Genomic DNA, 21784 nt, shown 5'->3' with positions numbered 1-21784 from the left:
CAATGCTTCGCGGGCTGCAGACTTATGAGCGAAATTGCGTCGTCCTAACGACCACCTCTCGCAACTCCGACATTTTCACTCCTTTTCTTTGTTGGCCAAAAGGAAACTCAAAATGAAAACCTAACATCTGTTTTCCCGCCTCTTTCTTCCTCCCTCTGCCGATTGCAACAAGCCACACTCAATCGCCCGTGTCCCGCTGCATCTCGTTCTCATGGGTCTCTCCTCCTTCCATAGCGATTCTTCATTTTCAAAATTATTCACACACTCGAGATCCAATCTCAATTTTAATCGTATTTTGTGAATTGTAATTGCACGGCAGCATCAAACATCACTACCACTGCGGCCGATTCGCCCGTCTCCCGCAAGCGACCTGCCGAGGACGAGGCCCTCAAGGCCGAGGAGCTGCAGCCCAAGGGTGAGTCCGCTGTGGCCGCTCCCGCCGCCGACGCGTCAGCCGAAAACGGCGCGGTACAGCTCCCTACCTCTTCATCTTCATCTTCATCTTCTTCACCTCCTTGTTGTTGTTTCCCGCTCGCTCGTTGGTCTCACGCTCTCTCTTTTCTCCCCGGCACGTTGTTGTTGGTGACGTCACGAGCAGGACGACGAGGGAGAGCAGCAACCTGCCAAGTACGTCGTGTGCCATGTCGTGTTGTGTGCGTAGTGTGTCATGTGCCGTGTGTCGTGTGTCGTGTGTCGTGTGTCGTGTGTCGTGTGTCGTGTTGTGTTGTCTGACTTCGTGATCTTCGCGTGTGTGCAGGCGTGCTCGCAAGGAGGAGGAGGAGGAGGAGACGAAGGAGACAGAGTCGCAGGAGAACAAGGAAGAGGAGGAGAGCAAGAACAAGAAGGAACAGAAGGCGGAAGAGAGCGGCGGCGGCGGCAAGCTGGCTTTCTTGGGGCCGACGGGGTCGGGCGAGGGCTTCTCGAGCTTCTCGTCGCTCGCGGCCGGTCCCCTCTCCTTCTCGTCGGTGTCGTCCGGCGCCGCCGACGCGGGCGCGGCGCCCCTCAGCTTCAACCTGGGCGCGGCGGGGTCGACGCCCGGCCCGTTCAGCATCGACTTCTCGTCGCCGACGCCCTTCGGCTCCCTCTTTGGCGGCGAAGGCAGCAAGGACGGCAGCGCCGCTGCTACGCCCTCGCTCACCTCCACGGGCTTCACCCTCTTCTCCTCCTCCGCGCCCTCGACCTCCTCCGACTTTGCCTTCAGCCTCAGCTCTTCGTCGTCTTCCCTCCTCTTCTCCTCGGTACCACCACAGTCACTTCTTCTCACTTCGCTACGCATTTATTTATTTAGTTTAGTTTAGTTTAAATATTTTTCTATTTATTTGTTTATAATTATTTATTCTACTTCTTCCCTTTCTCCTCTCACAGTCTTTACTTTTGTTTGTTTGTTGCAGGGCGCTGAGAGCTCGTCTACGTCTGTGGCCGAAAAGGGTCGGCCTCTCCTCCTCCTCCTCTTCTGTTTCTCTTTCTCTACACGCGCGTCTTTCTCCTTCTTCCTCGCCTAACGACGCTCTACTCCGCGGGTGGTCGTCTACTGGAACAGTCGAAGTGGTGACCGGCGAGGAGAACGAGGAGCGCGTTCACTCGGTACGGCGACCTGTGTTGACGGTGGATGGATGGTGGATGGTGGTCCTTACACATATGTGCAGGTGCGGGCCAAGCTGCTCAAGCTGGAGCCGGAGAGCCAGGCCTGGAAGGAGAGGGGCTCCGGCCAGCTCCACCTCAACGTCGCCAAGGACCACTCCTACGCCAGACTCGGTACCCCCCGCCCCGCCCCACCATCTCCAGGCACCCAATGCACCGCCAACTCACCACCCACCCATTGACCCACTCGTGGCCGAAATGGCAGTCATGCGCGCCGAGGGAGCGCTGCGTCTGATCCTCAACACCGCCCTGTTCCCGCACACCATCACCAAGAGGGTGCAGGAGAAAGGCGTACAGGTTCGTCTCTCTTCCACGGATGGTGATGATGTCGATGGCGATGGCGATGGTGGTGGTGCGAATGAAGAAGAGTGTGACCATGACGATTGGTGGTGTGGGTGGTTGCGTGGTGGTTGGGACACCTCCAGGTGTCGGCGGTGGAGGAGGGCAAGCCGGTCCTGTACCTCCTGCGCGCATCTCGCAGAGACGAGGCCGAGGAGCTGTTCGCCGCCATCAACCGCCACAAGGAACTCGGCGGCAGCAGCTCCAGCGTGTAGTGCTTTGCTGCAGTGGTGTGCACCAAGTTCGCATCAAAATGAACAAAAATGCATTGCTTTTCTTTTTGATAGAAGGAGAAAGGGCACAAAAGGGGTGAGTGAATGCGTCGCTCGTCTTCTTGGATTGGACTGGCGGGGTGGCTGACTGGCAGGAAGGATCACAGGGCGGCCGTGAACTTCTTCTTTTCCAGGATGGCGGCGGCGAGGTTGTTCGTGAGTTCCTCCTTGAGCAGGAACTGCACCAGACCCTTGGCCTGCACCACACGCCACCCCATGAGTGCGTGCGGTGGTGCGTTGCACCGTGTGCGTGTGCGGCGTGTCGTGTCGTGTGTGTGTGTTGTGTGTTGTGTGTGATGATGATGATGATCGTGTTGGGGGGGAACGAACCAGGGTGATGGTGTAGATCTCCCAGTCGATCTTGCGGACCTCGATCTCGAAGATGTTCTTGTCCTGCTCGGACATGGAGGCCAGCAGCTTGGTGTCGACGTTGTCGGCCAGGAATTGCCACTGGCGCGACGTGAAGGGCGTGAGCTGGGTGATGACCGTGTAGAGGTGGTTCGAGCCCGCCACCAGCTTCGCGTTGCGGCCCTGCAGCATGCGGAGGACGTCGCCGATGGCGGCCGGCGTCGTGTGGAAGATGATGTGGGCGATGAGGAAGAGCCAGAAGTTGTTGACCACGAACGCGAACGGGAACTGCTTGAGCTCGTGCTTGATCGGGTTCCGTCGGAACCACTGGATGCCCACCGTAATGATCGTCCACCAGTCCGTCGGGTTCTTGCCTGCGCACAGCAAAGGCGATCACACCAATGCGTTAAGAGATGATGACGCATTGTATTGATGTATTGATGTATTGATGATGATGATGATGATGATGATGATGATGATGATGATGATGATGATGTACCGGAGGAGGCGGAGTGGAAGATGGGGATGCGGCGGCCGGGCGGGTTTCGGGCGGTGTGCCAGGCGGCGGTGAGGATGGTGTTGCACACGTAGTCCACCGGAATGAGGTCGGCCACCTGCCGGCTCTTGCCTCGCATCACGTGCAGCACACCCATACCACCCGCCAAACACACGCCTGCGTGTCGTGTCATGCGTGTCGTGTCGCGTGTCAGCCGCACGACACGACACACAATGAGAGTTTGTGGGGGGGGGGGCAACGCACCGGCGGGGCCGATCAGGGAGTCGACCCAGCCCGGGAAGGGGTCGCGCACGGCGGGGCCGATGATGGCGGGCCGCACGATGCAGAGCGGGACGGAGCCCTTCTCCTTCTGGAGCATCTGCTCGCCCAGCATCTTGGAGAAGGTGTAGGTGTTGGGGTACGGGCTGATGATCTTGCGGGTCATCTTCTCGGCGTGCTCGTAGGTCATCCCCTCGATCGTGCTCACCGTCTTGTAGGGATCCATGTGTCGCCTGCAACACGACACACACGACACACACGACACACACGACACACGTACAGGCCGTTCAACGATCGTGCCCAGGGGAAAAGAACGAAAGCGAAAGAAAAGCAAAAAAAAACGAAGAAGAGAGAAGGTGGTACTGCATGAGGGTGCGGATGGGGTAGATAGTTTCGTCGATCTCGCGGGGATCGGAGCCCGGTGGCCCCGACAGCGTGCAGTTGACGTAGCACGTCGACACGTGCACTGAAAACACGACACGACACGACACGACACGACACGACACGACACGACACGACACGACACGACACGACACGACACGACACGACACGACCGCACACGCACGAACGCACACGAAAACAAGTGTGAAAGGACTGATGTGGCCTGGGCCTTGTGGCGGCGGTGGTGGAGTACCGTGCGCGCGGAGGCGGGCGCACTGCTTGGCCAAGCGGAGCACGCGCAGGCCGCCGAGGGCGTTCATTTGGATGGCCAGCTGTCACGCGCAACCACCACCACCGCCGCCGCCGCCGCCGCCGCCACGCGTGAGAAAAGTGATTGGCGCCAATGTCGGGGAACAAGGAAGAAGAGAGTGACGAGGAGCCCAACCTGGATGTGCTCCGTGAAGCGGGTGGTGGCCGCCATGTGCAAAATCACCGTCACCTAACGCGCCACAACGAACTGTTAACATACGTACACTCCACACGACAGCGCACGACAGCGCACGACAGCGCACGACTGTACACGACGCGCGGATGTGCGAGCGGGGCCGCGTACCTGGGACGTGACCAAGTTGTGGTCGGCCTCCGACAGGCCCAGGCCCTCTTCACCAATATCGCCCTCCACCACCTGCCCGCAAAGCATTTAATATGATCAAAAAATAGAATTTTATTTCAAATAATATGGAATTAATGGTTGTAATTATTTTCTAAAGCTTTTAGAAATATTCTAATAGATTTAAAAACAAAAAAGAAGAGGGTGCGGGGTACGTGGATGTAGCGGGCGAGGGAGGGGCGGGTGGTGAGGAGGCTCTGGAGGGGCGGACTGGTCAGCACCTCGCGCGCGAACCGCACGCGCCCGGGCACGGCGTCGCCGCCCTTCTTGGCCGCGGCCTTGGGCCGCACCAGCACCATGATGCGGCAGCCCAGCTCAGCGGCATCGGCACCGCCGTGGCTTTCGCCATCTTCGCCACCGCCGGCTTGATGGTGCGACGGCGAGGGGTCGGGGAGGTCGGGGAGGACGGAGAGGAGCTTGTGGAGGACCACCTTGCCCAGCAGGCCCGTCACGCCGGTCATGAGGATGGTCTGGCCGGCATACCACCCGCCCACGCCCACGCCCTCGCTGCCCGGCTGGGAAGAAGAAGAGGAGGAGGAAGAAGACGGCAAAGTAGCGCGATTCGGGGAGGCTTCCATTATGTTTCCAATTAAATGAAATTAATTTTGGGGAGATTGGAGATTATTTGGCCGAAATGGGTGGCGTAGAATGGAAAATGAAATCGTATGGCCGTTCGCGAGAGCAAGAAGCGAGGGCGAAGCGAGAGGGCAGTGACGACTACAACGACGTCCAAAACCCGGACTCGCACTCCCGTTATTTCTGTTGGAACTCCGACCTGAGAAATGAAAAAAGCTTGCGGGAAAAGAGACATAAAACACAGAAGAATGCTTGGAATTATCGGAATCTGAAACCTGCTGTCAGGCTCGCGGAAGTTTTGACGGAAGGGGGCGGAAAATACGCCAGGATTGCCACGTCACAGAACCACAGTGTTCTGCACAACCCTAACCCCACACAGAACGCACCGCACTTCACAACAAGCGAAACACATCTTACACAACACAGCACACCTAGACATGGGGAAAGACTACTACAAGATTCTCGGGGTGGACAAGGGCGCCAATGACGATCAGCTGAAGAAGGCCTACCGCAAGATGGCCCTCAAGTGGCACCCCGACCGCAACCAGGACAAGAAAGAGAAGGCCGAGGAGATGTTCAAGGAGGTCAACGAGGCCTTTGAAGTCCTCTCCGACCCCAAGAAGCGACAAATCTACGACCAGTTCGGCGAGGTACCGCCACGCCCCTCTTTATTTTATTTTATTTTATTTTATTTTTTCCTTTTACTTGATTTACTTCATCCAGTTGAGCTGACCATCTATTTATGTTTGCTGACTGGTTTGTGGTGCGGTCGTGTAGGAGGGACTCAAGGGCGGTGGTGGCGGCGGCCCTGCCGGCGCGGGCGGTTTCGAGGGCTTCGGCGGCTTCCCTGGCGGCGGTGGCGGCGGCTTCCAGAGCTTCAGGTTCACGCCCTCCAACGCCGACGACATCTTCCGTTCGTTCTTCGGCGACTTCGGCGGCATGGGCACCGGCGCCGGCATGGGCGGAATGGGAGGAATGCCTGGAATGGGCGGCGGCGGCGGACGTCGACGGGCGGCCGGCGGACCCTTCGGCGGAATGGGAGGAATGGGCGGAATGGGCGGGTCGCCGTTCGGTGGAGCGTTCGGTGGCATGGGCGGCATGGAAGAGGAGACGCCGCAGGCCCCGCCGGTGGTGCACAAGCTGCGGGTGACGCTCGAGGAGCTCTACACGGGCGTGCAGAAGAAGATGAAGGTCACCAAGACGCTGGTCGACCCGAGCGGCAAGTCGGTGCAGGTGGAGAAGATCCTGACCATCGACGTCAAGCCCGGCTGGAAGGCCGGCACCAAGATCACCTTCCCCAAGGAGGGCGACGAGCGGCCCGGCGTCGAGCCTGCCGACATCGGTACGTTCCACTTCCACTTCAACGCAAAGCAATGATGCTTTTTCTAATTGATTGTTTGTTGTTTGTTTGTTTGCTACAGTCTTTGTGATCGAGGAGAAGCCTCATGCGGTGTTCAAGCGGGAGGGCAACGACTTGATCTACACACACAACATCACGCTGGCGCAGGCGCTGACCGGGTTCGACGTGAGCCTGCGAACACTCGACGGCCGACCGCTGACGGTGCCCCTGCGCGACGCCGTGGTGGACCCGTCCTACGTCAAGGTGGTGCCCGGCCAGGGCATGCCCGTCTCCAAGACGCCCAGCCAGAAGGGCAGCCTGCGCATCCGCTTCAACATCGCCTTCCCGCGGAAACTTGACGCCGACCAGAAGAGCCTCGTCCAACGTGCCCTCGGCACAGCCTCGTATTGAGCCCCTACGCCCGCGTTGTACAAATTGAACAACAAATTCATCATTTTGCCCCATTTTACCTCCTTGGCGCGAGAGACAGTTTCTGCTTCACCCTCTACGTTTGGCGGTGAGTACAACTGCTTGCGACCTGCTCTCATTCTTCTATCCTATCCGCCTTCACCCAACAAGTCCTCACCAGCCTACCAGGTCTGTCCCCTCTTCCCTCTTTTGGCATCCCCACATCTTTTTCTCTTTCTTTCGTACTACACAGCAAGCTCACAAAGTACTCACAATCACCATGGTCAAAGGGGTGTGGCTTCAAAGGATGGAGCAGGCCCTTCGTGAGACCCTGCAGGAAATGCGCGAACAGCTTGATGACAACAATCACCTTCTTCAGGCCACCCAGCAAGCCCTCGCGACCTCCCAGCAAGCCCTCGCGACCTCCCAGCAAGCCCTCCGCAACGCCCAGCAAGCCCTCCGCAACGCCCAACAAAGACTCCTTGACCATCAGTGCCCTGGTAGCTGCCCCTCGCCTCCCTTGTGCAGCTCCCATGTAGTAGTTTTCTGTCTGAAACTTTCTGGTTTAGCCACCCAGCCGCAGGCCACAGCCACAACTACTCGGGCATCACCCTACAAAAGGAGGCGTGCAGAGTCACAGACGCCATATCCTCCTCAGGCCGAGGGGGTACAGAACCTGGTTGCCTTCTTCGAATTCAACCAAAGGGGACAGCAAGCAACCCTGCGTGGTACGGTTCCTTTTTCCACTTCATTGCACAGATGATTCATAATTTTTGTTTGTAATGCAGCGCGTGCGTCGCCTGAAGATGCCAGCAAGGAAGATTTCCATTTCAATGAGGATTTGAGCGAGTGAGCTCTCTCTGCCCGCCGCGTGGTGCCCTTCACTTTCCTCGACTCATCTTCATCATGTACTTAAGAAGTAATCCACGACGAAAACAAGATTAATGGCTTTAGTAGGAATAAACGGTGGCTTCCTCCCTGAGGATTAAGACGAAGTAGAGAGTGCGCATCTTCTTGACGAGCCCCGTTGGACCAGTCGCACGAAGCAAAGCCTTGCTCTCACGCTTCTACACGAGACGCAAGAAGACGAATCTTTGTGCGTAGGGATATTACTACATGCTCACGATGCAACGGGCTCCGCCACCTGTTGTTGTTGCTGCTGCTGCTTGGCCTTGGAGGGGCGCGATCGCTTGACCTTGACGGGCTTTACCGCTGCGGTCTTTCGCACGTTCGTGTTCGTCTTGGTGGTGCCCACGCCGTCCAACAGCGGCCCCACGATCGTCTTCATGATCAGCTCCACCTTCTCCTCCACCGGCGTCGTCGTGTTCATGTTCGTCGCTTCGCTCTCCTTGACAGGCTGTGGCTGCTGCCTCGGTTTCCGCTTCTCGTCGCGCTCGTGGATGAGGACCAGCGCGTCGACGGTGCGCTGGAGCATGTCCTCGAGCCGGGCCTCGGACGCCTTGAGCGCGGCGTCGCGCGCCACCAGCGCGTTGCGCGTCTCCTCGCGTCGTGCCTCACATTCGCGCAGGGCCTTGGCCAGCTGCTTGTATCGCCGGAGCGCTGCGTCCAACTCGCCCCGCGTTCGCTCCACACCTCCCTCTGGAATACATAAAATAAATTAACGATTAAAACAAAAAATTAAATAAAATAGGAAATAAAGTAAGAGAATAAATATAAAGAAGAATAATAAAGAACGAAGGGGGGGGAGATAAAAGATCGAAAGGGAAGGTGCACCAGTCCAGCGGGTCTTTTTGAATTCGCCGTTGCGTGTGCAGAGGTAGAACCGACCCTCCTCTCCATCTTCGCCTCTCCTGAGCGTACTCATCTTTTACCTTGTCTTCTTGTGGGTGTCCTGCAAACGCGGATACCGCAGTTCTTCGAGCCAACCACAAGTGATGTCGTGTCGTGCATGAACGGTTTTTCATTTTCTGCTTATTTTTGTTTTAATTCCAGTTGGCGCGGAGGGGGAGCAACAGCAACCTGGTCGAACTCCCGGGCGCCCGAACAACAAGCCGCCAACACAAGAACGTTGGACAGCACGCACCACACGCACGCAACAGATCACTTGAGGAGAGATGGAGAGGGTCGAACCACGCTCGCCGGGACCCGGCGGCGCTGAAGAAGACGGGGCCGCCCCGCATCCGCCCCGCCCGCCATGGCTCTCCGCTCCCTGGCTCATCGGTGCGCCTGATTTTGAGCTTTCATCATTGTTTTTATTTATTTACGTGCTGACAACCTGGATTTTACACGAGCGCGAGATGATCACAGCCAAATAAACAGTAAAATTATTATTAATAATCAAAAGAAGACCACAATAATAATTACAATAAGTAATAATTAATTGTTGTGTTGTATGTGGTTGCCACAGACACCCTGCTGGGGAGCATCGCCCTTCCGCTCGCCCTCGCCCTCGGTACGCTCTACCCACTTTTTTTCTTTTCAAAAAAACAAAAAATATAATCTCTTCGCCATTTTCCTGCTCTCGGCGCGATGCTCTTCTCTTACGCTCCACGCTCCACACGTGTACAGGCGGAGCCGTGCGTACGAGCATGGTGTCGGGCGCGTATCTGTTGGCGTGCGCGCTTCTTCTCGCCTGCGCCGAGCACTCGCTCTCCACCGTCCGACGTACGTGACGTCATCTCTTCTACAAGTCTTTCTTCGTCGTCTTCTTCTTCTTCTTCCTTGTCCTCCTCTCGTCAGCGACCGACCCGCTGATGGACGTGTCTGATGGTCGTGCAGAGCGCGTGTGCAGTTGGATCGTGCGGGTCGTCTGCCTGGTCTCCGGCTTTGCCGTGCTCGGTACGCCCCCACCGCCCACCCACCGCCCTTGCTCGCATGCAAGTGGGGGGTGTGTGTCGGTAGCCGCGACGACGCTGCAATCAACCAACAGCAACTGGGACTCGCGCCGCCCACCATTTACCACACTGGCCGCAGTGTCTGATTGGGGATTGATTGAGGGATTGACTAATGATTGATTGATTGACGATTGGTTGGTTGCAGGGCACGCTGTGTTCTTGAGCATGTGGCTGGAAGAGGGCGACGGCGAAGACGGTTGGCTGCGACAGTACGGGTGGGTCGAGGAGCTGCTCCACTACGCAGGCACGAATGCTTTCGCCAGTTTCAACATGCGCCTTGCCTTCACAAGCTGACCCACACACACACGACACACACAACACACGACACACACACACACACACAACACACGCGGAACGCGCGCAGGCTGGCAGAGGGTGGACTACGTGAAGGACCACATCATTCTCAACAACATCCGGCAGATCGCGCCCGACCCGATCGTCTTCCTCCTCTCCCTGACGGTGCTGCTTCGCGCCTGGACGCGACGCCCCACCACCCAGCCAACCGAAGAACTCGGTACCGACCATGATGTGTCGTGTGTGTCGTGTCGTGCGGTGTGTCATGTGTGTCATGTGTGTCATGTGTGTCGTGTGTGTCATGTCGTTGATTGTGTCGACTCCTAACTCGCATTGGCGTGCGCGCGTGTGTGGTGGATGACAGTGTGGCCGCTGCACTACTATTGCTACCCGACGTTTCTGGTGGCCGCGGTGGTGGGTCTCTCCGTGCCGTCGGTGCTGGGCCTGCCCTACCTCTTCTTCTACGTCCTCGGCCTCCTCGGCCTTGCCTACTCGGCATCACTTCCCCGCCTCTTCCAAGCGTACACTTCTCCTTTTGCGTCTTGGCGCGTGTCGTGTCGTCGTGTGTGTCGTGTGTTGTGCATCGTGCAGTAATGGTGGTGTGTGCGTGTGTGCGGTGGTGCAGGCTGTGGCCGGCGTTGCTGTTGCTGAGCATGAGCCACCTGGGCATCATCTACGCCTACCAGTTCCGCTATATTCGCGACCACACGCCGACGCACCTCACCAACCTCCTCGGTACCGTCCGTCTCTCATGCTATTTGTTGTATTTATTATTATTATTATTATTATTCTGCACACGCCTGACTGCGGCGTCATTTCCAGGTTTGTACCACTGGGAACAGCTCACCAATTGGAGCGACCTCGGAACGTCGCTCTGGCAAGCCGTGGTCGGCTTGGCCGCCCTCATCGTTCTCTATTTTTGGGTATTTACAACCCTCCCTCCTTTGCTGTGGTAAATGTACATTCTATTGATCAAAGGAATGTGGTTCGCCCTGGTGGAATGTTTAAAACATTAGGTCTGTCGGTATTCGCGTGCGCGGAGTCTGTACAAGGCCCGCAAGCAAATGCAGCATTTGGCCAGCGGCGAGGAGGTGCCCGCGCCGCAGCCGTCGATCACGGCGTCGACCTCAATGCTGGCCGTGTTCTCCCGCCGGGGCCGAGGCCGGGGCCGTGGAGCCGAAAAGGAGCACACCACGCGTATCGTCGCCAAATGGCTCGCCCAACACGGATGGCGGTACGTCGCGGCGTTCAACTCGATCCCGCCTCGCACACCTCACTGACATTCATGTGTGTGCGGCGCGGTGCGTGCGGTGCGTCTGTGGTGACACACAAATAGGGGCCTACTGGCTGCGATGCTGTTCGTGAGCGTGGCTAACGTGAACCTGTTCTCGCTGGTCATCCTGGTGCTGGCGATGGCCGGCGCGTTGCTGCCGCCGCGCTACGTCGTCTTCGGCACGCTGCCCACCCTCCTCTACGTCATCGCCGTGTCGTCGGCCCAGTACGTGTGGAACATCCCCTTCGACTTCCCCCAGGCCCGCAGCCTCTCCGGTACTACCCCCTCTCAAGCAGCCCCTTAAGGTCGCGGTGCTGACGTCATCGTCACCATTTCTGGGTCAGGGATGGGACTTGTGGAGTACGAGCTGCCGTTCGTGCGGATCGGACTGCAGTGGGCGCTCGCCCTGGGGCTGGCCGTGTACTGGCGCCTCTTCACGCTCTATCGCAAGTGGGCCATGGTACGCCCGCCGCCCGCCAGCCTTTTGGGTGATGCTGACATGGTCCGCGATCGCACACACGCACCGCACACCGCACACACCGCACGCACAGGTGGGCGTGATGAAAAAGCAAGCGTACTACTCGTGGTTCGTGGGCCGACCGGGTCCCGGCGGACTCCTTCAGCACCTGCCCTCCGTCGAGGAGACCGCCGCGCTCTTGGCCGCCGAGTCCGGCTCTGAGCGTATGCCCCCCCCCCTGCCAGCACACGACACGACACAACACGACGCGACACGACACGACACTCATCGATCTAATCGTTCACAGCAAACTACGGCGCGTCTTCGTCGGCGCCTTCGCGCAAGGAGAGCCGGGTCCCACGCTTTGCTGACGACGTCGTCGGTCACGGAGGAGACGAAGAGCAAAACGAGCGCGCGCATCGACACACGGGCCTGACGGACGACGATGACGACGATTACAATCGGGAGCCGCCCATGCACGGCCGCGGGAACGGCGCCGAGTCGGCCAGCTTCATGGACGAGCCCGCCGACGGGCGCAAGCACCTGCGGGACAAGGCCGCCGAGTTCTGGCACGTGGTCAAGCTGGTCACGGCCACCGTCAAGCAGTCCATGCTGGCCCTGCTCAACCTCGTCTGGCAGATTCTCCTCCACGAATCCCACAAGTACGCCACGTTCATTCCACACATTCCACATTCCATCATTTTATCTATTTTAATATTTATTCGTTTTCGAGTGAAATATTTTGTTGAATATTTTATCATTTTATTGGTGCTGTTGTGATGACACAGGTTCGCGTTGTGCGGGTTGTGGATCTGCTCGCTCATGGAGGTGTCGGTCTTCAACGGCGGCTACATGGCCATCTTCATCGTCTTCGTCCTCTGGCAGAAGCTCGCCACCCGCTTCTGGGTGCTGCTCGTGCTCTACTGCCAAGCCGGTACGCTGCCTCTGCCTCAACTGTAAGTGTGTTTCGGCACATAATGCTGAGATCCGTGGCCGTGTGTGTGTGTGTTGTGTGTGTTGTGTGTGTTGTGTGTGTGTGTGTGTGTCTCGATATATTTCTTTTAGTATTGCTGGCGCTCTACGTGTGGCAGCTGCCGTGGCTGCCGGAGGATTCGTCGCTGACGAGTCTGATCGGATTTCAACACTTCCCGAACGTGTGGGCTGGGTTCGGGTGGCACATGGCCATCCTCGGCTTCTCCGTGGCCCAAAACGAACTCAACAAGGTCTCGACCCGTGGCTTCCTCTTCAAGAAGCCCACGCCCGACCAACGTACCCACACTCTCCTCTCTCTCTCTCTCTCTCGTCAACACGCTCACTAACACGCACACGCGCCACCGCACACGCACACAGTGAGGAAATACGGAGACGGGACGCTTCGCGGGCTGCGTACTCACCTGAACCGGCACGTGTACACGCTCATCGTGTTCGGGTACACCATGGTGGTGCGCTACTTCCTGTCGTTCTCCTACCTCGGCATCCTCCTGCTGGCCCTCCTCACCCCGGGTATCCACCACCACCCCCAATCACAACTCTCCTTCTTCTTCCTTCTTCTTCTTCTTCTTTGCATGTTAACCAAAAGATGTTGCGTGTCGTGTGTCGTAATGGTCATAATGTACAGCCAACATGATCAACGTGCTCTACGTTACTTTCATCTTTGCCTGCATCATCGTCCACTTCCAGACCAAGGCACCGGTATGCCCCCGTTTTCACATATATTACCACATATATGTGGTAATATGGAGTGATATATATTGTAATAATATATTAAATTGGCTGCGCACACATCCACGACCAGGGTCGAGTCTACGTGCGGCGCATGTGGCCGTTTCTGGTGTTCTTCGCCGGCGGAGCGCTGGCGTGTCGGTACCTGTACCAGTTCGACGACCTGGCGGAGATCATCGACGACGTCTACCCCGACGACTTCCTCCCGCTGGGCCTCAAGGACCTCGGCTTCGAGCAGTACCCGACCAAGCTCTTTGTAGCCCTCCTGCCCAACGCCATCGTGCTCGTCCTCTCCGTCTTCCAGCTCCGCATGTTCAACGGCGAGCACTGGACCAAGGTAACAACACGACACACACGACACACACGACACACATGACACACACGACACACACGACACACACGACACACACGACACACACGACACACACGACACACACGACACACACGACCACACGACACACGACGGTATGAAACTCATCATTGTTGTCGATGTGTAGACGCTGGGCTCGCTGATCGGGGAGGAGAATGAGCGGGAGGAGGGGGTGAAGGTGCTAGCCTGGTGGGAGGGGCTGGTGGCCGGCGTGCGGCGGCTGGTCATGCTCCACGGCCGGTCGGCGGCGGTGTGGGTGCTGGCCATCATCGGCTGCACCTTCGTGACGGTCATCCGCTCGGGCTTCCTCGTGCTCGCCGTCGTCTCCCTCATCTTCATCAAGTGGGGCGCACGCTGCCGTTCCGACTCCCTCAGCTGGACCGCCACCGGTGTGTGTGTGTCGTGTGTCGTGTGTGTGTCATGTGTGCTATCGTGTCTCATCGCCGTGTCTCACTCTGCTCGTTTCTGCGTACAGTGTACCACGTGGTGACCTTCGTCTCGTTGATCTACTCGCAGGTACCACGTCTCTGTGGCCCTCAAGCCCATTCAAGCGATTAACACACACACACACACACACAGGCGGTGGTGCTGGCGCAGCTGGTGTTCTTCTTCCCGTCGTTTGATGACGTGTCGGGCGGGAATCCGTCGTGGTTCGGCTTCGACCGGGCGCACGAGGACGGCCAGATAGGCGGAGTCATCAGCGGCCTCAGCGCCATGGTGGTCGTCCTCATCGCGCGCTACGGCCAGTCGTGGCTGGCCCAGTGGTACTCCGTGGCCGCCCTCTCCCACAACGGTACGCACTCTATCCGCAGAAAACCGTTCGAATTCTTGGAATGTTTTTGACAACCGCACGCGCACGCGCACACGCACAGACGAAGAGAGTGGTGAGGACATGTCGGAGTTGACGCTGTTCCCGGTCGACAAGGAGACCGTGCAGCACGGACGTCGGCTCCGGTTCGCCGTGGTGTGGAACTACGCCAAGTGGTACGCCTCGCACGCGTTCGCGCTGCACGGGCAGCACCTGTTCGGGTTCATGCTGCTCGTGGTGGCCTTCGTGCGCAACGACGCCGTCAGCTGGTTCTACCTGGTCCTCCTCGCCGCGAGCATGGTCTTCCCCTTCTCGACGTACGCCAGCCACCGCCTCGAGCGCTCTCGCAGGTCGCTCACCACTCCAATGTTTCATCTCGTGTGTGTGTGTGCGTGCGTGCGTGCGTGCGTGCGTGCGTGCGCGTGTGGTGTGACCGGAGACAGTCTGGTGGTTGCGCTGCCCGTGTTCGTGACCGTGCAGGCGAGCATCATCTTCGCGCAGTACGCGTCGCTGCTCGGCTTCCCTCCGTTCATGGACATCGTCTGGCCACCCGACCTGCTCGCCGAAGAGGTGACCACCTGGCTCGGCCTCGACCGACCCTACCCAGGTACACACGCTGCCTTTTCCCTCATTTACTTATTATTTAATTTATAAATATGAAACATTTAAATTTATCATTATATTTATTAGTTCTATATCTAATCTACATTTTGAATGTGTTGCAGAGATGCTGCTGCTCGATTTCATGCTGCTGTGGCTGGCGGTGCTGCTGCTCTACGTGCCCAGCCACATCCACCCGTTCCCCGAGGCCCACCCGCCGCTCCGCTACGACTTCACCCTCAAGCCGCGCAGCTGGAACGACGAACTCAAGTTCCAGGTCCTGCAGTACAGCTCGCGGGGCATCCTCGTGGTGGTGATGGTGGTCGGCCTGGTCCACACCGACCTCCTCTCCGCTGGCTACCTCATCTTCTCGCTCGCCCTCCTCTATCACGGCGGTACCTACCAACTCCCACCATCATTGGTTTGCTGTCGTCAGCCGCTTTGTTAATATTTTTACTGTTTTGTTAATGCTTTGGAATGTCAGGCACGTTGCTGCTGAAGCAGAACGCGTGGTGGTGGTGGCTCAGGGCCTACAACCTGCTGGTGCTCGCCGCCCTGGCCTTCTACTCCCTGCCCTGGCTGCCGCAAGACGACGACCCGCAGGTACATGTTTGACGTGATGCGAAACACTCATCATATAAGCTTGCATTTTACATGTTGTGCATTTGCTCACATTCCCACAAACATCTGGCCATGCCAGGGCTATGCGAAGGTGATCGGGTTCGAGAAAATGGAGGTGGGCGAGCTGTCGGCCTGGTCCGACCTCGTCATCTTCTGCCTCTTGTCCGTACAAGGCTACGTACGGCTCCCCATCCACCCGTTGCCTGCACCGCGCTGTTGACAATTATTGACCACGACACACACGACACACACGACACGCACGACACGCACGACACGCACGACACGCACGACACGCACGACAAACATGATGCGTCATATGATATGCAGATATTCGATCTCGACGACATGAACTTGGTGGTGGACTACCTGCTCATTCGCGAGGGCTGGGAGCGCGTACGCGCGCAGGCCGAAGACGAGGTCCGCCAGGAGGAGCTCCAGAAGGCGCTCGATCTCCTTCGCAAGGAGCAGACCGCACGCAAGACCCGCCTGGCCCACCGTACGCACGCACACACGGCCGCACACACCACCACACACGCACATTGCTCACATTCCGCTCTCTTTGTTTTTTTCCACTGCAGTGAAGCAAACTCGGCTGCGGAGTCAGCTGACGTCAGCTCTACAGAGCGAGGGCGCGAGTCCGATCGACAGTCAGGCGCCCTCGCCCCGGCCCGAGTCCCCGCGCGGGCCGCGTAGCGGGGCCAGCCCGCGCAAGGGCAAGGAGAAGGAATTCGAAGAATCCGGGGGCGGCGACGGCAAGCTTGCCCCGCAGGCGACGGCCGCCAGGCGACCGACGCGCCCGAGCCCGAAGAAGAAGGCGGCCGCGCCGCAGGAGAATCTGTGGAAGAAGATCAAGGGCTGGTATGCGGCGGCCAAGCGCATGCTGGTCCCGCTGTTCAGGGAGTACTCGGCGGCCGCCATGGAGCGTACGGTGGTCCTGCTCGAGTGGCTGGCCGAGAAGCACCTCGAAAAGGGTACGCACACGCCACCGCACACATACGCACACGCCACCGCACACACACGCACACTGCTAATGCATTTGTTATCGACAGACGTGCATGCCAAGTTGAAGGAGAGGGGCTTGGACGAGACGATCCTGTTTGCCAACGACTACCGCCACCACTTGCGTCGACAGGACTCCGCCGCAGCCGGCGCCGAAGGAGAAGAGGCCTCCGATTCTGACGACTCTTCGTCGTCGTCCGCGGCCGATGACGGCAGCAGCAGCGAAGACGAAAGCTCCACCTCATCGGCGTCGTCGTCTTGCGACTCGTCCGACTCTGAGTGCGCGTCGGAAGACGAGGCCGTACCGCCGACGTCGACATCGGCGTCGCAGACCGAGACCGAAATTTCGGCCCAGAGCGAGGAGCTGCTGGCGGGCGCGGCCAAGGCCGGCGTGACCTTTGATTCCTCGGCGGACGCAGCCGAAGACTTCCCGGACGACGACGACACGAGCGCGGTCGTCCACAACTCGGCCCGGTGGTGGCGCCAGCAGCTGGGCCGGGCCTACAACTCGTGGGTCAAGTGGGTCTCGACCAACACCAACATCATCTGCTACCTCGCCCTCGTCGTCAACCACGCCGGTACGATCACCACCTTCATCATCATCATCGTCATCTTCATCGTCATCGTCAATTGTCGTGTTGTGTCGTGTTATGTCGTGTGTCGTGTCGTGTCGTGTGCCTGCAGCGTATGCGTCGGTTCTATCGGTGGTGTATCCGGTGTCGCTGTTCATCTACGCGGCGCTGGCGGCCCCGCGGCCCACCAAGACCTACTGGCGGCTGGTGCTGGCCTACTCGTCGGTGGTGGTGTGCGTCAAATTCCTCTTCCAGCTCTCGTTCCTGTGCGTGTGCTACACCGCCAGCGGCGAGGAGTACGCCGTGCAGCCCACCTGCGAACTGGAAACCTGCCGCTTCGAACAGGTACCTACGGAATTCCAACAATCCAACAAATCGCGTGCACTACATTCTTTGAACGTCTGACCTGTGTTGCGTCGGCACACAGACCTACGATACGCAGCTGGGCCTGACGTACGTGATCGGCATCTACAAAGTGACGGGCTTCTTCCTCAAGGGCTCCCTGTGGGACGTGGTCCTCATCCTCGCCGTCCTCTGGCACCGACACCAAATGAAAATGAAGGCACGCCATCTCCCTTCGCCCATCGTTATCGTCGTCATCTTCATCGTCATCGTCGTCGTCGTTGTTTGGTCTGACAATGCGGCGTGTCTGGTGACACAGGGCTACTGGGATCTGGCGGTGGACCTGAAGCAGGAGTTCAAGGGCCTGCAGAAGTCGCGCAAGCAGTGGATGGGCTGGCTCTCGCTCGAGCGGCAGACCCACGCGCACCACCGGCTGCCCACCCTCCCGCCGCACCTGCTGGGCTCGTCCTCGATGCTGCCCATCACCGGCATCCGCGGCTCGCGCATCCTGTCGAGCCGCCACTCGACCCTCCTCCTCCCCGTCGACCTCAAGCACACCCTGCCGCCCGACGCCCCCCAGGGCGGCGTCCACATCCAGGAGTGGTACGTGCCGCGCGTTGTATCGTCTCGTGCGTGTGCGGTGGCGCGTGTGCGTGTTGCATGTTGTGTGTGTGTGTGTGTGGTGCTGCAGGCCTGACGTTGACGGTGGATGAATGTGCAGGAAGGAGGCGCTGCGGGAGGGGGCCACGTGGGCGGTCGATAAGGCAAAGGGCGCGTGGAACGGCGTGATGCTGTACTACCGGTGCCTCTTCTCCAAGTTCAGCCCCAACAAGGACTTCTACACCTCCATGCTCTTCATCCGTACGCACCACAGCTCTTCTTTGCCACCTGTTTTTTGCTAACATTCTCTCCGCATTCCAAACCCCCCAGAATTCCTGTCATTCCTATACCTCATCCTGTTCCAGCAAGACTTTACTGGTGCGTCCGTCTCTCATTCCTCTCATTCCTGAGATTCTAACACACTCACGACCACACACACCACACACACCGTACCACACACACACACACACGATGTACCACGGCCTCTAGGGGTGGAGACGTCGAGTCTGTTGGACATCTTCATGCAGAGCCGCATCCCGTCCAAGTACGTGTGGCTGCTGGTGGGCCAGTTCCTGCTGATCATCGTGGAGCGCATCATCTACCTGCTCAAGTCGACGCGGGCCAAGCTGGTCCTCCACTACGCGCTCGTCGTCCTCTACCACTGGGGCCTCTGCTTCCAGCTGCCCTCGTCCAACGGCCGCAGCTTCGCCTCGTCCCCGCTGCTCCTCATGTTCTACCTCCTCCAGTGCCTCTACCTCTACCTCTCCTCCCTTCAGCTCCGGTACGTGTTTTGCAGCGTGTGCGTGTTGTATGTGTGCGGTGTTGTGTGGGTGTGTGTGTGCGTGTGTGCGTGCGTGCGTGTGTGTGTGGTGTGTGTGTGTGTGTGTGGTGTGTGCCTCGTGCTGACATGAGTGGGGGGTGTTCGTAGGTTTGGGTATCCGTTGTTTGCGGCGAACAGAGCGCTGACCAACTCCAAGGACCCCTCCAAGATCCGCTACTGGCTCTGTACGCCCGCCTGCATCACGTGTTATATCAAATAAGATATTTAGATATTTAGGTATTTAGATATTTAAATACTTCACTTCATCTATTGTTTTTAACTTTTCGCTTGCAGTCATGGCCTATCGCGCGATTCCGTTCGGGTACGAGCTGTCGACGATCCTGAACTGGACCATCCACCGCACGGCCCTGGACTTCTTCGAGTGGCTCAAGGTCGAGGACCTCTACGCCGACCTGTTCGAGATCAAGTGCCGCAACGCCGACCGCGAGCGCAGCGGGCGCAAGCCGGGCGACGCCCAGCCCCTCTGGATCAAGCTCCTCATCGGCATGGGCCTCTTCTTCATCCTCTGTCTCGTCATCTGGTTCCCCCTCCTCCTCCTCGTACGTCATTCCCCCCGCCCCACGCGCAACGCACGACACACACGACACACGCCAAATGACACACAACACACGACACGACACGACACGACACGCAACACGACAGGCATCGGACACGCCGGGCAACAGTGTGAACCAGGTGCACCAGAGCACGATCACGGTGGGGATCGAGGGCTGGGAGCCCTTCTACCGGAGCTACCAGGCCACCAACGTCTCGTTCGCCACCAACGCCCAGTTCGCGCGGCTGCGGGGCCTCTTCCCGTTCATCCTCAACGACGAGCAGCCCACCACGCAGCTCATATCGTTCCAGCCCTACTCCGAAGTCTACTGGTGGATCACCGCCGAGAGTCTCGAGACCCTCCTCTTCTCCCTCCAGAGCGACCACGTACACGCTTTTTATTTTATTTTATGATTTATATGATATTTATTTGTTCATCTTTTATTCCTTTTTACGTTTTTTTTGAAGTTGTTATTGAAAGCAAATGTTTAACGGTCGGGCGTTGTTGAACAGAGGGTGGAGCTGAGCTTCACGTACTCGTTCACGCGCGATCAGCCGGCCTCGTCGCCCACCACCAGTACGACACGACACGACACGACCAACGACACGACACGACACATACACGCATACCGCTGGGAAGAAGAATGTAGGGAGCGCGTCTAATGTGTCGGTGTGTAACAGGTGGTCGAGTTGTGAGGGCGCTGACGCCGGAGCTCAAGGCGCAGCTCTACAGCATGCTGGCCACCAACGCGACCGGGTCGTGGAACGTCACCATCCCCAAGGCCTTCCCGCGCGCCTATCGGTACCGTGCCTCACGTCATTCTCGCGCGCTGCCTCTTTCACGACACACGACACACGACACACGACACACGACACACGACACACGACACACGACACACGACACACGACACACGACACACGACACACGACACACGACACACGACACACGACACACGACACACGACACTATGATACTGAATTGCTCTCAACAATGCCAACAGGCTGCCACTCTCGGAGGCGGTGAGCATTCCGAGTCCCAACCAGTACGTGGGCCTGCAGCTCACCCTCTACCGCAAGCTCCTCACACAAAAGGTACGCGCATTGATATTTATATTTTTATCTTATTCTATTTATTTATTTAGTTTTTGCTATTATTCTTTTTATTTCTATACTATTTTGTGCCTAACACGGGCGCTGCAGGTGCAAACGCCAACCGGCGAGATGGAGGTCGACTCGCTGGTCTTGGCCTGGCGAGCCCGGCAGGTCCAGCCCTCGTCCAATCTCCGTACGTCACTCCGCCGCCGCCGCCGCCCAACTGCGCGTGTCGTGCTCATCTCTGACGCACACAACACGCCGCACACATGGCACACGCCACGCGCACCACACAGACGCAATGGCGACGCGTCCGGATGTATCGTCGAGCGAGACGGATGAACCGCTGTTCAGCGAAGAGGGTCCGCAGGTGGTGTCCCTCTCGACCATGGTGCCCACGGACTCGCTCACGCGCAAGGTGATGGCGACGGGCATCATCGGCCTCTACATCACCGTGGTGCTCTCCGTCGGCCGCTTCCTCCGCATGTCCCTCTCGCGCCTCGTGCCCAAGGTAATTTTTGCGCGACAGACACGCACACCGCACACGCACATGCACACGCACACATGGCACACGACACGGCGACTTACGCGCGCGCGTGTGTGTACGACAATCAGATCCGATATGAGGACCTGCCCAACGTGGAGTTCATCATTTCGCTGTGCGAGGACTTATTCATCGCGCGCCAGTTTGACAATCTGCTGCTGGAAGAGGAATTGTACTGGGAGCTAATTGAACTGTACCGAGACCCGAGCCTCATCCTCGAAGTCACCGGCCGCCGTCCTGTCCTCTTCAAGCACACCAAGCACGACTGAGATGGCCAATGTCTCCAATCTTTGCGCACAGCTTTCAGAAAACGCTTTCGAATTTAGATGCAGTTCAACCTGTTCCACCAGCTGAGGCCTCAACCTCATCACACACTCTCTCTCTCTCTCTTTCTCTCTAGTTGCTCTGGTGGTTCCCATTCCTTGCCTCACAAAGCTTGGTGTTGAATGTGTGTGGTGAATGGGCCAACCCACACTCAACACAACCTGCAGCTCAAATCATACAGACCATA

The 21784-nt window shown here is 58.2% G+C and overlaps 5 protein-coding genes across 5 annotated transcripts; 3 read left to right on the top strand and 2 right to left on the bottom strand.

Annotated features, from left to right (window-relative positions):
- Positions 1–211: 211 nt before the first annotated feature.
- On the top strand, positions 212–2195 carry ACA1_070480 (RanBP1 domain containing protein; the record flags this gene model as incomplete). The annotated part of the gene is made up of 9 exons (XM_004352916.1): positions 212–215; positions 320–468; positions 599–627; positions 758–1238; positions 1392–1428; positions 1541–1584; positions 1647–1755; positions 1847–1938; positions 2067–2195. 9 exons carry the CDS (start codon positions 212–214, stop codon positions 2193–2195), a joined length of 1074 nt encoding a protein of 357 aa, XP_004352968.1.
- Positions 2196–2353: 158 nt separating this feature from the next.
- On the bottom strand, positions 2354–4887 carry ACA1_070470 (NADbinding domain 4 domain containing protein; the record flags this gene model as incomplete). The annotated part of the gene is made up of 9 exons (XM_004352915.1): positions 2354–2449; positions 2583–2974; positions 3100–3273; positions 3361–3608; positions 3739–3841; positions 4010–4088; positions 4202–4255; positions 4370–4441; positions 4582–4887. The coding sequence occupies 9 exons, from the start codon at positions 4885–4887 to the stop codon at positions 2354–2356; spliced, it is 1524 nt and encodes a 507-aa protein (XP_004352967.1).
- Positions 4888–5439: 552 nt separating this feature from the next.
- Positions 5440–7602, top strand: ACA1_070460 (chaperone protein DnaJ, putative; the record flags this gene model as incomplete). The annotated part of the gene is made up of 7 exons (XM_004352914.1): positions 5440–5652; positions 5780–6344; positions 6424–6719; positions 6828–6938; positions 7066–7249; positions 7319–7477; positions 7538–7602. 7 exons carry the CDS (start codon positions 5440–5442, stop codon positions 7600–7602), a joined length of 1593 nt encoding a protein of 530 aa, XP_004352966.1.
- Positions 7603–7869: 267 nt separating this feature from the next.
- ACA1_070450 (uncharacterized protein) lies at positions 7870–8574 on the bottom strand (the record flags this gene model as incomplete). Its single annotated transcript, XM_004352913.1, has 2 exons — positions 7870–8348; positions 8484–8574. 2 exons carry the CDS (start codon positions 8572–8574, stop codon positions 7870–7872), a joined length of 570 nt encoding a protein of 189 aa, XP_004352965.1.
- A 250-nt stretch (positions 8575–8824) lies between these two features.
- Positions 8825–21542, top strand: ACA1_070440 (uncharacterized protein; the record flags this gene model as incomplete). The annotated part of the gene is given in 45 exon segments (XM_004352912.1): positions 8825–8930; positions 9118–9162; positions 9279–9374; positions 9450–9548; positions 9750–9866; positions 9969–10118; positions 10263–10419; positions 10524–10633; positions 10721–10806; positions 10915–11132; positions 11235–11446; positions 11516–11631; positions 11723–11852; positions 11936–12290; positions 12417–12562; positions 12694–12897; positions 12979–13131; positions 13247–13320; positions 13424–13687; positions 13848–14109; positions 14196–14236; positions 14300–14513; positions 14593–14845; positions 14972–15135; positions 15254–15523; positions 15613–15731; positions 15829–15927; positions 16077–16142; positions 16155–16245; positions 16328–16720; positions 16799–17326; positions 17433–17665; positions 17748–18265; positions 18384–18523; positions 18593–18640; positions 18752–19043; positions 19221–19267; positions 19377–19642; positions 19746–20024; positions 20151–20214; positions 20319–20439; positions 20639–20729; positions 20838–20922; positions 21026–21240; positions 21345–21542. 45 exon segments carry the CDS (start codon positions 8825–8827, stop codon positions 21540–21542), a joined length of 7935 nt encoding a protein of 2644 aa, XP_004352964.1.
- Between the last annotated feature and the right edge of the window lie 242 nt (positions 21543–21784).

This window comes from Acanthamoeba castellanii (assembly GCF_000313135.1).
Source record: "Acanthamoeba castellanii str. Neff unplaced genomic scaffold scf7180000084603, whole genome shotgun sequence".
Taxonomy (NCBI): domain Eukaryota; phylum Discosea; order Longamoebia; family Acanthamoebidae; genus Acanthamoeba; species Acanthamoeba castellanii.
This window is presented reverse-complemented; position numbering and strand designations above follow the sequence as displayed.